The 12,140-nt window shown below is 32.8% G+C and overlaps 1 protein-coding gene and 1 long non-coding RNA gene across 2 annotated transcripts in view; both read left to right on the top strand.

The window, feature by feature from the left end:
* The window catches only part of LOC133197116 (fibrillin-2-like), a 60,622-nt gene that overhangs the window by 30,009 nt on the left and 18,473 nt on the right, over positions 1–12,140 (top strand). Inside the window, exons 16-17 of the mRNA XM_061332970.1 lie at positions 47–172; positions 291–548. Coding sequence (XP_061188954.1) covers positions 47–172; positions 291–548 — 384 coding nt within the window. The remainder of the gene's footprint in view (positions 1–46; positions 173–290; positions 549–12,140) is intronic.
* Positions 2,532–4,339, top strand: LOC133190699 (uncharacterized). The gene is made up of 3 exons (XR_009721605.1): positions 2,532–2,697; positions 3,139–3,203; positions 3,808–4,339. It is a non-coding gene; the product is annotated as an uncharacterized LOC133190699 (long non-coding RNA).

Here is a 12,140-nt window from a genome sequence, read left to right as displayed (position 1 = left end):
AAAAACTGGCAGAACTACTAGTTTCTACAGGGATTTTTTTTCGTAGACATTGACGAATGTTCCTCGAATCCATGCAGTGAAAACTGTACCCAGAATGCCGTAGCTGGTGCCGGATACACGTGTTCTTGCGCTGATGGAAAGAGGCTGGATGTAGATAATAGAACATGTATAGGTAAGATACGCAGAAGTTGAACAGGGATAAAAAAAAACAAGGAAGAATCTTAAATATATTTCACTTTGTAAATATTGTGAATTGTAGCAATGTATTTTATAATAAACAATCTTTTCAGACTGTGACTCTCAAAAATATGGTCCTGGATGTACCTCAGATTGCACCTGCGACGTCCAGAACACTCTCTCATGTAACAAAGTCAACGGAAGCTGTACTTGTAAAAAAGGCTGGGAAGGAGCAAACTGCTCCATTGATATAGATGAATGTAATAGTACTGAAACAGTATGTCCGACCAATGCCAAGTGTTCAAACACCAATGGCTCTTTTTCTTGTATTTGCATTCCTGGTTTTGCCATGGCCAATGGAAAGTGTGTTGGTATGTTTTACTTTTAATTATATTATAACTTTATACAAATCACTCTTATATCGTAACATAAATAATCCAGTCTTGGTTTGCTGGCTTTGATTGGATTTATTTATGAAATTCTCTGTGTTTTACTGTATTTGTTTATTTGTTTTTTCCCTGACAAATACACGTTTTTGGTTGTATGATTTTTGTATGTTAATTTTGGTTACATTTCATTAGATATTTTGATTTTTATTTTTAAAAATGGATCTTCAGAACTTATGCTTAACAAGGAATAACACAGAAATTTAGGGTGAAATATATTTTGCCAGAAAATTTAGATTTCAAAACTATCATGTACTTTGAGACTGAGTATAACTTGTCTTGCATTAAAGTCAAAACATAACTCATATAAGATATTACATGTGTATCATGAAAAATGAACTGTTCTGTCCTCAAATGTCAAAACCAGCATTGTTTTCTTTATTTTGAGATATTTAAGGGGCGTGATCATCTGATAAGAGATATAACTTTCCATGTACATGTATATGTAAAATCCTAATACTTCCCATACTTTATCATAATAAACAAAATTTTCTAAATTTGTACATGACAGTAATCAATTCAAAGAAACCCAACTTAGGATGGTAACAATGACTTCTTTTTTCCCTTTGCTTATATTTTTCATAATTTTTATTACATTTAACAATAACAATTTTTATCCAGTTTTGAACCTGTACAAATTATAGCAGTTTTATCTTTTAGTGAATAATTTTAGAAATGCATTAATGTACATATACCATATTGAGAATCTTTATTTAGGTCTTCCGTTTCCAACGGAAGACCTTCTACTGATTGTGATGATTAAGATTATTAAGGTCTTCCGCTCCAGGCGGAAGACCTTCTACTGATTCTGATGGTTAAGATTATTAAGGTCTTCCGTCTTCAGCGGAAGACCTTCTTGTTACTCTTCGGTTTCTTTTCCACTGTTTTTCTTCTTATTTTTTTTCTTACCGATTTTGTGCACGCGATTTCTCGAAAACGGTTCGTTCGATTTTCATGAAACTTTCAGGTCTGATAGAACATTAAAAAATCTTGATACATATTTTTTTATTTTGATGACGTCACTTCCGGTCCGAAGATTTTTGCGATTTAGTGATTTTTGGAGGGTCAGTTTGTCCGCAGGTTTTCTGAGAAAGCACTCATCGCAGGAACGTGAAACTTTTAGCGAAGACAGAGCAACATATGTTGATCTGTAATACGTGGTTAACTTTCACCGGAAGTGCCACACGTCGACGCTCGCTATGGCCTGAAAAAGTCATATCGAGAGTTTCAAATTTTCGAACACTTTCTGTACGATATCCTTTTACTTGGAAATATTTTGTTAAAACATATAAAACAAAATTTGTGCAGAATTACAAGATCTTTTAAATGATATCTCGAAAAAAGGCCTGGCCCCTAAAATAAAGAATCTAAAGGGGCCAAAATATTTTTCCTGATATCTCAAAAAGTATTGAGAATTTGTAATACTTCAAAAAGCAAAGTTGTTCAACATGACAAGTAGCAGCTTGCGAGATCATCAAAATGCGTCGAATGACGTCACTTCCGGCCAAACAGGAAGTAGTAGAAAATTGCTTATTTTCACAGATATTGGTACAGTGCTGCTATCCCACAAGTTGACATGGGATGGGATTGGATATGATTCAGGATTGAGGATTCACGATAGAAACATATAGTAGTTAATCCAATCCTATCCTATCCTATCCTGTATCCTACAGCCAATCAGATTCGAGTAAAGGTTAATTCATATGTCAGAATAAATTACAGAAACGCAAAAGGATATAGAACGTTTACAAAAGAATTATTTATAAAATCACAAAAGAAAGTAGACGTTTTTTTCTTAACACACATTTATTCTATTACCTTCGAGTAATATGGCGTACGATCTAACCGTGAACGATCACCGGAAGAAGTTTCGCATATAAACAAAGAAGAGATCGAACATCAAAAGATCGTATTTCTTCAGCATGTTTGGATGATTAACTCAATTCCTACTTGTGTTACAGTTCAATAACATGTTTCTCTGTTAAATGTGCTCTGTTTGTCTGGATAATTCCACTTGAACCGTCAGCGGTGGACTATAACAGATCATAATCGCAGTTGTTTGGTGCAAGACCATGTAAGTATACTAAACACTGTAAATGTGTGCATGTTTATACATATCTCTCCCTTTAAGCAATGTTTTAATGACTTGAACTATTAAAAATTTACTCTATTGTAATATACACAGAAATCGGATGTGGAAAAAAGAGGTTGTGTAGAAAGGGGAGGGGTAGGGGGTTAAATATTTACAAATACTTTGTCACATGATCAGATGTATTATACCTTTTTCAGTTTGTTATTGCTATATACTCATTTCCCTACTGTGGTTAAAAAATATTTTTTCTTATCTGATTGCAATTTAAAATAATTAAATGCAGAATCATCATCATCATTTCTTATGCTACTTTGTATAATAAGCCCACTCAGCACTTGCATGTACATTGTATGTATGACCTATTGTGAGTTAAACATAAAATGTGTAACATAAATTAATCATTTATTATCTTCTTCATTTCAGAGAATGGTACCCAATTTTGCCTGCCCTCATTAGTCATCACAATATAAAAGATTTTACATTTAGAAGTACGTATGATTAGATTATTTATTTTGTGTTTATGCATGTTTCATTAAAATACATCAAAATCATTATCTAAGTTGGGATGAAGTGTCTGCAGATTTTATGAATAAGTGATTTTCTTCTTTTTAAAATGTTGAGAGTAAAACTGAAATTAATGTATAATTGTTCTGGTCATCATGGTCATGTTATATGTATTTTCATTTTTTTTAATATTCAAATTTCAAGCAAAAAATGAAAAGAAATTAATTAACAAGATATTAAATAGATTAATACAAGCAAAAAATAGAGAGAGAAAAAAACATCCAAACATATAATCATACTAGTTAGCAAGACGACGAGATGAAATGAATTATAATCTACGAGTAAATTATGTAAATTATGATTGTTTAATTAAGATATGAGTTATGACTATGAAGTTGCAATATAAGATTTGATTTTGCTTGATTTCTTTAAAATTAATGCATTACTCTGGGAGAGAAAAATGTGAAATTCAGACAATTGTACATGAAATGAGAAAGATAATCACAATCAAATACAGTTTTAATGCATAATGTATATGACAAAATTTACAATCTACATGCACAGAATGGTGTGTGTTTTTTGCTTCAGGACAATCCTGCAAATTTGCAACTGTACAAATTGCACTTCATCTCATCTGCTGCTGGAATAAATAATGAAAGATTTTCAAACCAGTGTCCAAGAGCCTCCTAGAGTCTGGAATGATGGTGTTCTTTATTAAGGAGATCAGTGTGTGATGTATTTGTTTTCTGTGCATTGATGACATTTGTGAAACTGTTCGGTTACTTTATGACCATCTCTCTGACAACTACTTTGACATTTGAAATTCAATTTGAGCGACGGACAAGCAGGCCAAATAATATGCATGTAAAACATACAATTGTAATAAGACATTGATAAACTTCAATTTAAACAAACTACATGTACATGTATCTTTGAGCTTGGCATTGAAATACATGTATACTTTACATGGACACTTTTAATGAATTTGTCTCATGATAATGGAACATTCAATTGTTATACATTGTAGATATAAATTGTAGATAATATGCATTTGGTCCAATATATATAATTATATTTATATTCACTGAAAAAAGGAATTACCCTGAATAAATATTGTGAACTTGGTCAATTATTTTTATTCCTCATTTAGACACTGAATAACATTCAAGATCAAATGTCAAGATAAAATACAAGATTTACTTAAATTTGGGTTAAAAATACTGTAACAACTGTGGATTCTTATGCATGTTTTATAAGATCTAAGGAATATGTGTGAGCTGACTACAATAATTATTGCTGTCAACCTGTCTGACTATGAAGATTTAGGAAAATGTTTTCTGTAAACATTAATTGATTAAATTCTCACACAAATATTTTTTTTAATTAAGATACACTTGTACGGCACTGAACTGACCATAAATTGAGAACACTGAAGCGAAATAAGAAATTTTAACATTTTGAATATCTGGATTTTTATTTAGCAAACATGATGAAAATGTTGCATGTTTGTAAAATATTCACATACAAACAAATGATGAACTGAACATTTCAAGCAGGAATAACTTTAATAATAAATATAAAACAAATTTTTATCATACATTTAAAATTGAATATAATAAGACAATTTTAACTTATTTGATGAATGAAAGTCAACATATTCTAGATCTAAATTTTGACTTGTCTGTTCTCGGTTTATGGTCTTGTCATATCTTGAAGTTCTTATTTAGATTTACGCCAAAAGTAAAATCTAATATTAGTGATGGGACATCGGTTAATTTTCTTAATCGATCATCGGTTGGAATCGGTTACTGCTTCTGAAGGATTTTAATGATTATAATCGAATTTCATAGTTTTGTATACAAAAAAATTATGTTTGATTGTTTCCTGTAACATTCCCAAAAAATCAAGGGTCGGTAGGTCGGGAATTTTTTTTTTTTTTTTTTTTTTTGCTTATGAATAATGGAGTCAAACATCCCGGTGTAGCATAATATTTTGATGCCATGATATAATAAACCCGGGTTCAATATATCGCATAATATTTTGAACCCGGGTTAATTTTTTGCTGCGATATAACGAACCCCCTTATAAAATATTGAACCCGGTGGGTTCAGCATATTATGGTTATAATATATTGAGTCCCCTACTCTTTTAATTTAAGAGGGAGGGGGTTCAAGATATTATGTTCATAAAATATTGAGTTCCCTTTCCCTTAAATTTAAGAGGGAGGGGTTCAAGGTATTATGACCAAAAAATATTGAGTCCCCGTACCCTTAAATTTAAGAGGGATGGGGTTCAAGATATTATGACCATAAAATATTGAGTCCCCCTATCCTTTTAATCTAAGAGGGAGGGGGTTCAAGATATTATGACCATAAAATATTGAGTCCCCCTATCCTTTTAATCTAAGAGGGAGGGTGTTCAAGATATTATGACCATAAAATATTGAGTCCCCCTACACTTTTAATCTAAGAGGGAGGGGGATCAAGATATTATGACCATAAAATATTGATGGCAATTTCAGACTTCAAAATTTTGATTACATTATTTTACTCTCATTTCTTTAGGTATTGCACAGATTAAAAAAAAATACAATTTTTAATATAAAGATACCCAACCCTTGAGATCTAACAATTAAATCAAAGTTAGTGTGTGTGAGATGGGTGTTAGATACTTTCACTTTCCAAAGTAGTCTTTAAATGGAGGTTCAATACTTCTCAGCTAAATATTTTCTATCCTTTATAAAATGTTGTGGGGTTGAACATTTCACTGTCATATCTTGAACCCCCTCTTACCATTCAAAAATTATTTTTAGGTCAATAATTTTTAAACAACATCCTAAACACATATATGTCTAGTAGGGGGTACAACATTTTACAGCCATAAATCCTATCTTAAACCTCCACCCAACTCTACCAAAAAAAAAAAAATTAAATTAGGAAGTACAACATTTCAAGGCCATAATCTTATGAACCTCTACGCTTTAAACAGAGAATGTCTGTAATGGGGTTCAAAATATTATGGCCACAAGGCTATAATATACTGAACCCAGGGTTCAAAATATTATGGCCCTAAGGCTATAATATATTGAACCCCGGGTTCAAAATATTATGGCCATAAAACTACAATATATTGAACCCTGGGTTCAAAATATTATGGCCATAATATTTTGAACCCCGGGATCAATATTTTATAGGGGGGTTCAATATTTCGCAGCGATATTTTGAACCTGGGTTCAAAATATCGTGGGGTTCAATATATTATATGACACCGGGACTGAATTATCCAGGTGTTATATTTACAATGGACAATCACCATGGCTGCCTAGCGGCAGAAAAGGAACTTCAAAAAGTTGTGGGGGGAATCGATTACTCTTTATATCGAAGGTAAATGTTGACTAAGTTGCATATTTTATATCTCAAATGAAAGATACAATTAATATTTTTTGAATGAAAAGATTCAGCTGATTGATCAAACCAAAGAGCAAATACAGATTTGGCAGAAAAAAAATCCACCTGGGGGTAAACTGAATGGGTCGGTCGGGTTACAGTAAACAAACATAATTTTTTTAGACCCTATATATGCACCATTTGGTTCTTAATCACCTCTGCTTCGTGCTAGTTGGCTAGTATCAGATGCAGACGCCATTTTCTTTCATTAAGGAGAAATAAATTTTAAACCAGAAATGGAGAATTCCGGAATGTATTGTATTAGAAGTATGTTTCCGATGATCGATTATGAAAAATTATAATCGATCATCGGAATCGGTAACATTTTTTCGTCGACAATCGATGTTTTCTGATTATCGGTACAACACTATCTAATATACAGCTGATATAGGTGCAGTTAGATCTATATGTTATTTTCGTGATGCCTAGTTATGGGGAAAACAAAGTTTTGCATAAATTTTACATGAACAGATGAAACATACACTTGTTAAAACATCAAACATATCCTATTTTTGTCATTATTTAGTATGTGTAGACATGATAGAGAAATTGTTTCTTCAATGAGTACGGTTATAATTCAGTGTACCTATCCCGCATGAAGGATTTGGTATTCGTGGACTGATTCTTATAAAGAGTTTAAAAATTTTGTTCCTTTTGTCTACTTTATCATAACATTAGAAAAGTATCTGCAATCTTTATTGTTTCCCCATTTTTCTCTCTCTAATTTTAACTCCATTTATTTTTCGTAGAGAACAAATTCGAAAGAAATCACAAATACCTTGACGTCTCCCGATCATTGTTAGTTTTGTTTGTTTGTTTGTATGTTGTTTAACGTCCCTCTCGAGATTTTTTCACTCATATGGAGACGCCACCACTTGCCGGTGGAGATTTGCAAATTTTGTCCTATACTTGGCACATACGGCCATTGAGCAGTGAGGGATCTTTTTCGTGCCAGCACCTACTGCGACACGGGACCTCGGTTTATACGATCTCATCCGAAGGACCGGTCTCCACGTCCCACAGCGGGATTTGAACCCGCGACGTAAGGATCAACTCCTTACTTCGCGACTCTCGAGCAGATGCTCTAACCACTGCGCCACGCGAGCGACGATCATTGTTAGTATGTAAAATTAAACACAAATAAAATTTTACTATATTTTTTTCTTCAATTCTTCCGAAGTTCCAATTTCTTCACATGTTCGCTAGATCAATACTTGCCTACATTTTATTACAATTCTTTTGTTTACATTTTATCTTTACTCGCAAATTAATTCATGTGGGGTTTCAGAAATTAATGGAAGTCGATCTCGATTATTTTTTTCTCCATTAAAATTTATTATATCTAAATTAATTACATAACTATAACTGATTTTTATTTGATGGTCATTTTATAATTTTTTTTTCGTTTTGTCAAATTAACTCCTAAATATTAAAAAAAAAACTGAGAGCAGCAGGATACAATGTAGGATAGGATAGGATTAGACTGAAATGACAGGATAGGATTGTGGATGCAGGATTCACGATAGGATAGCTAGGATAGGATTGTCAACTTATAGGATAGAGCACTGTATTGAATTGAATTATGCATGTCACAGAGGACGTCTGATTGTATTTCCTGTAGAGTATCGTCTCTTTTGTCACTTCCGGTTAAACCGGAAGTGACTATAAATGATGTATTTCTGCAGATATCAACAAAAATTAAATGATTGAATTCAACCAAGACTTTTGACCCAATTTTTTGTCGATTGGGAGTCACTTCCTGTCAAACCGGAAGTAGTCTTGATTTGCTTTATTTAACGAAAATCAGCATAAAAAACCAAATACAGAAAACATCATTTTTGGTCTGGAAGCCTTCTTTTTAAGTATACTTTACTTCCATTTATCCATCTTACAAGCAGTGCTTCTGAAACTTGGACGGAAGACCTACTCGTTGCTTTGCAACGAGCTTTGCTCTAGTTAAGGTCTTCCGTCTTCAGCGGAAGACCTTCTTGTTATTCTTCGGTTTCTTTTCCACTGTTTTTCTTATTATTTTTTTTCTTACCGATTTTGTGCACGCGATTTCTCGGAAACGGTTTGCTCGATTTTCATGAAACTTTCAGGTCTGATAGAACATTAAAAAATCTTGATACATATTTTTTTATTTTGATGACGTCACTTCCGGTCCGAAGATTTTTGCGATTTAGTGCTTTTTGGAGGGTCAGTTTGTCCGCAGGTTTTCTAATAAGCCACTCATCACAGGAACGTGAAACATTTAGCGAAGATAGAGCAACATATATAGATCTGTAATACGTAGTTAACGTTCACTGGAAGTGCCGCACGTCGACGCTCGGTATGGCCCGTAAAAAGTCATATCGAGAGTTTCAAAATTTCTAACACTTTCTTTACGATATCTTTTTACTTGGAAATATTTTGTTAAAACATATAAAACAAAATTTGTACAGAATTAAAAGATCTTTTAAATGATATCTAGGAAATGGGGCTGGCCCTTAAAATAAGGGATCTAGAGGGGCCAAAATTTTTTTCCTGATATCTCAAAAAGTATTGAGAATTTGTAATACTTCAAAGAAGCAAAGTTGTTCAACATGACAAGTAGCAGCTGGTGAGACCATCAAAATGCGTTGAATGACGTCACTTCCGGCCAAACAGGAAGTAGTCAAGAATTGCTTATATTCACAAATTTTGGTATTGAATTGAATTATGCACGTCACAGAGGACGTCCGATAGTATTTCCTGTTGAGTATCGTCACTTTTCTCAACTTCCGGTTAAACCGGAAGTTACTATAAATGACGTATTTCTGCAGATATCAACATAAAATCTAATGATTTAATTCACCCAAGACTTCTGACCCAATTTTCTGTCGATTGGGGTCACTTCCGGTTAAACCGGAAGTAGTCTTGAATTGCTTAATTTAACGAAAATCAGCATTGATTTCAATCATATAAAAATACTAAATACAGAGCGACATCATTTTTATTCAGGATGCCTTCTTTTAAACGAATACTTCACTTCCATTTATCCTTCTTACAAGCAGTGAAAATCGGACGGAAGACCTACTCGTTGCTTTGCAACGAGCTTTGTTCTAGTTCTTATTATTCTTCTTTTTTTTTTTTTTCCTAGACGCCAACTTTGAGACCTCATATCTCGCTCATTTCTCAACGGATTTTGCTCAAATTTGCAGGGTTTATAGACGTTACAAAACTCTATCAGAATGCTGTCAAACATTTCAAAAATGCACTTCCGCTTTTGGGTTATTTCCCTTTAAATGAAAATTTAGGGGGCTTCATTTCCAGACAAAGGCTCAGAGACTACAAAAGCTGGAGTAGAAATTTTACCGAATTGGAATACTAGAAGCACTGAAGTTGTGCACATCGGTTTTTGTTTTTCAATTTCTGTATTCAAAATGGCGCTAGAGAGGGGTCAAAAATTAGAACGCCTAAAAGACCGAAAATTTACACATATTTTCCTTTTTATCTTCTAAACTAAAAATATTTTGATAAGACATGTAGAATAAACGTTGTGCACAATTTAAAGGCCTTTCATTTGAGACCACTAAAAAGGGGCTGGCCCCTAAAATTAGGGATCTGGGGCCCTTTAAAGTTTTTGCTTTATAACTCAAAAACGGTAAATATTTCGAAATAGCTGCCGGAAGTAAAGTTGTTCTTTAACATCTTATTGATCTCATGAAAACGTTATTTTGTTTGAGTCTTGTGTTCTAAATGAGCTAGAAGCATAACACATAGACAGGTTACTGTTTTCATTCAGCAAGTAAACAAGAGCTCTTCCTGCGTGTAATTAAGATAAACTTACTGTAAATAATAAACCTGGCTTCATTAGATGCTAATATTCTTTAGAATCAAGTTCTTGAAGTATTCTGTGCTTTATTTCCAAATTATTTACTGACAACTTTCCCTTTTTATTCGTTTGTTTTCAAATTTGGATAAACCAGTCTACTAAACAGGGGAAAAGATAACCTTTTCTTCTTATCATATAAAAACAAACAATAACGTTAGACAATAAAACAAAACTTTAAACATAGACTACTAGTATTCACAGCCATTAAGTACACGCCTTTTACCTTCACCTTGTGTGTTTACAATTATGTAACCCCTCACTCGATAGCGCGTGGCAAAAGAGGTCACCGGGGATCAATCGGCGTGTGAATCAGCGACCAAGGTCATACACAAAACAACCATAGAATGGCCATTCTAAATACATTTTGTAAACTAAGTGGTGAGTGGACAAATATGTTCAATCTTTCAGATTATTTCATAATATCTTTGATTAAGTCGCTAGTACATTTCGATTTATATTTTATTCGCTGAATTACAAGAAAGTTGCATATTTCTTTTTATAAACATTGTATTTCTCGATATCGAGATAATTGCGCTTTGTGGAAAATTACTTTAAAATCATTTCGAATCTTTCATATGATTTTGTCTTACTGTTTAACACTCGCTTGTTTTAATCAGCTAGTCTTAACTGCCTGCACGTATATTCACTTCAAATTCAATGCATTTTGAATGCCGAAAAGACCACTTTGTTTGCGTATTAAAGAAACAGTTTATTTATCTCTCTAATGTTATTATTTAACGAGTTGCTATTTCTTTTATGAACATTAAACACCATGTATATAATTATCACGATAATTGTACATGAAGGTCATATTTTTAATTGTCAGGAAAATCGAAAATAAAATTAAGTACTTTTGAGTTTGTATTATTTTCTTCCTAACGTACAATATTATTGCATACAAAATACTAGGTCGAACTCAAGTAACCTAAATATTTCACTTGTATTTCAAAATTCTATTGAGAGTCGAATGAATTTTACCCGTTTAAAAGTGTACAAAAAAAACTTCCTCTGCAGTTTTCTTTGGAAATCAATTGGCTTAGATAAGTCTACTCCGACATGTGTTGACAAAACTCGCGCAGTGAGAAGCCATACATGTACATTTCAAACTTGTGACCTCTTGGTCAGTGCATGTGAAGATTACGCATGGCAATTAGTGTCTGAAAAACGAAGTATGTTTTATAAATGATATGAGAGGTTAAGATTTGTTCTCATTTCATATTAAATACAAACACAAACCCGTTATTTTCTTTGTTATTTTATACCGTTAGTTATATTAGATAGATAGTTTTAAAAACGTGTTGTTTAGGAAGATTAATCTTATGCATTTGTTTTATTTCATCTGATAAACTGAATATATACATGATACGAATTACTGGTACATGCATGTAACTACGTGTAAATGCGGTTTTATTTGTTTATGTGGAAGAGAGCCCAAAATAAATACACTTCGAACTCTGGAATTTCCTTTTTTTACTGTTTAAATCATAAGTCCGCTCAGCTGACGAGTTGTTTTAATAACGGTAATAAATTATATTCAAGTCCTGGCCAGCGATCGTTACGCTTGGTGACATTGCAATTAAACAGGTAAATACTAAGGTATTAAGATACTAACGAGTATATAT

The sequence above is a fragment of the Saccostrea echinata genome, unplaced genomic scaffold (genome assembly GCF_033153115.1).
Source record: "Saccostrea echinata isolate AGI-Se365-2 ecotype Australia unplaced genomic scaffold, CSIRO_AGI_Sech_v1 ptg000001l, whole genome shotgun sequence".
In the NCBI taxonomy this organism is placed as follows: Eukaryota; Metazoa; Mollusca; class Bivalvia; order Ostreida; family Ostreidae; genus Saccostrea; species Saccostrea echinata.
The sequence above is the reverse complement of the archived record's forward strand: the minus strand, read 5'-3'. Positions and strand labels throughout refer to the sequence as shown.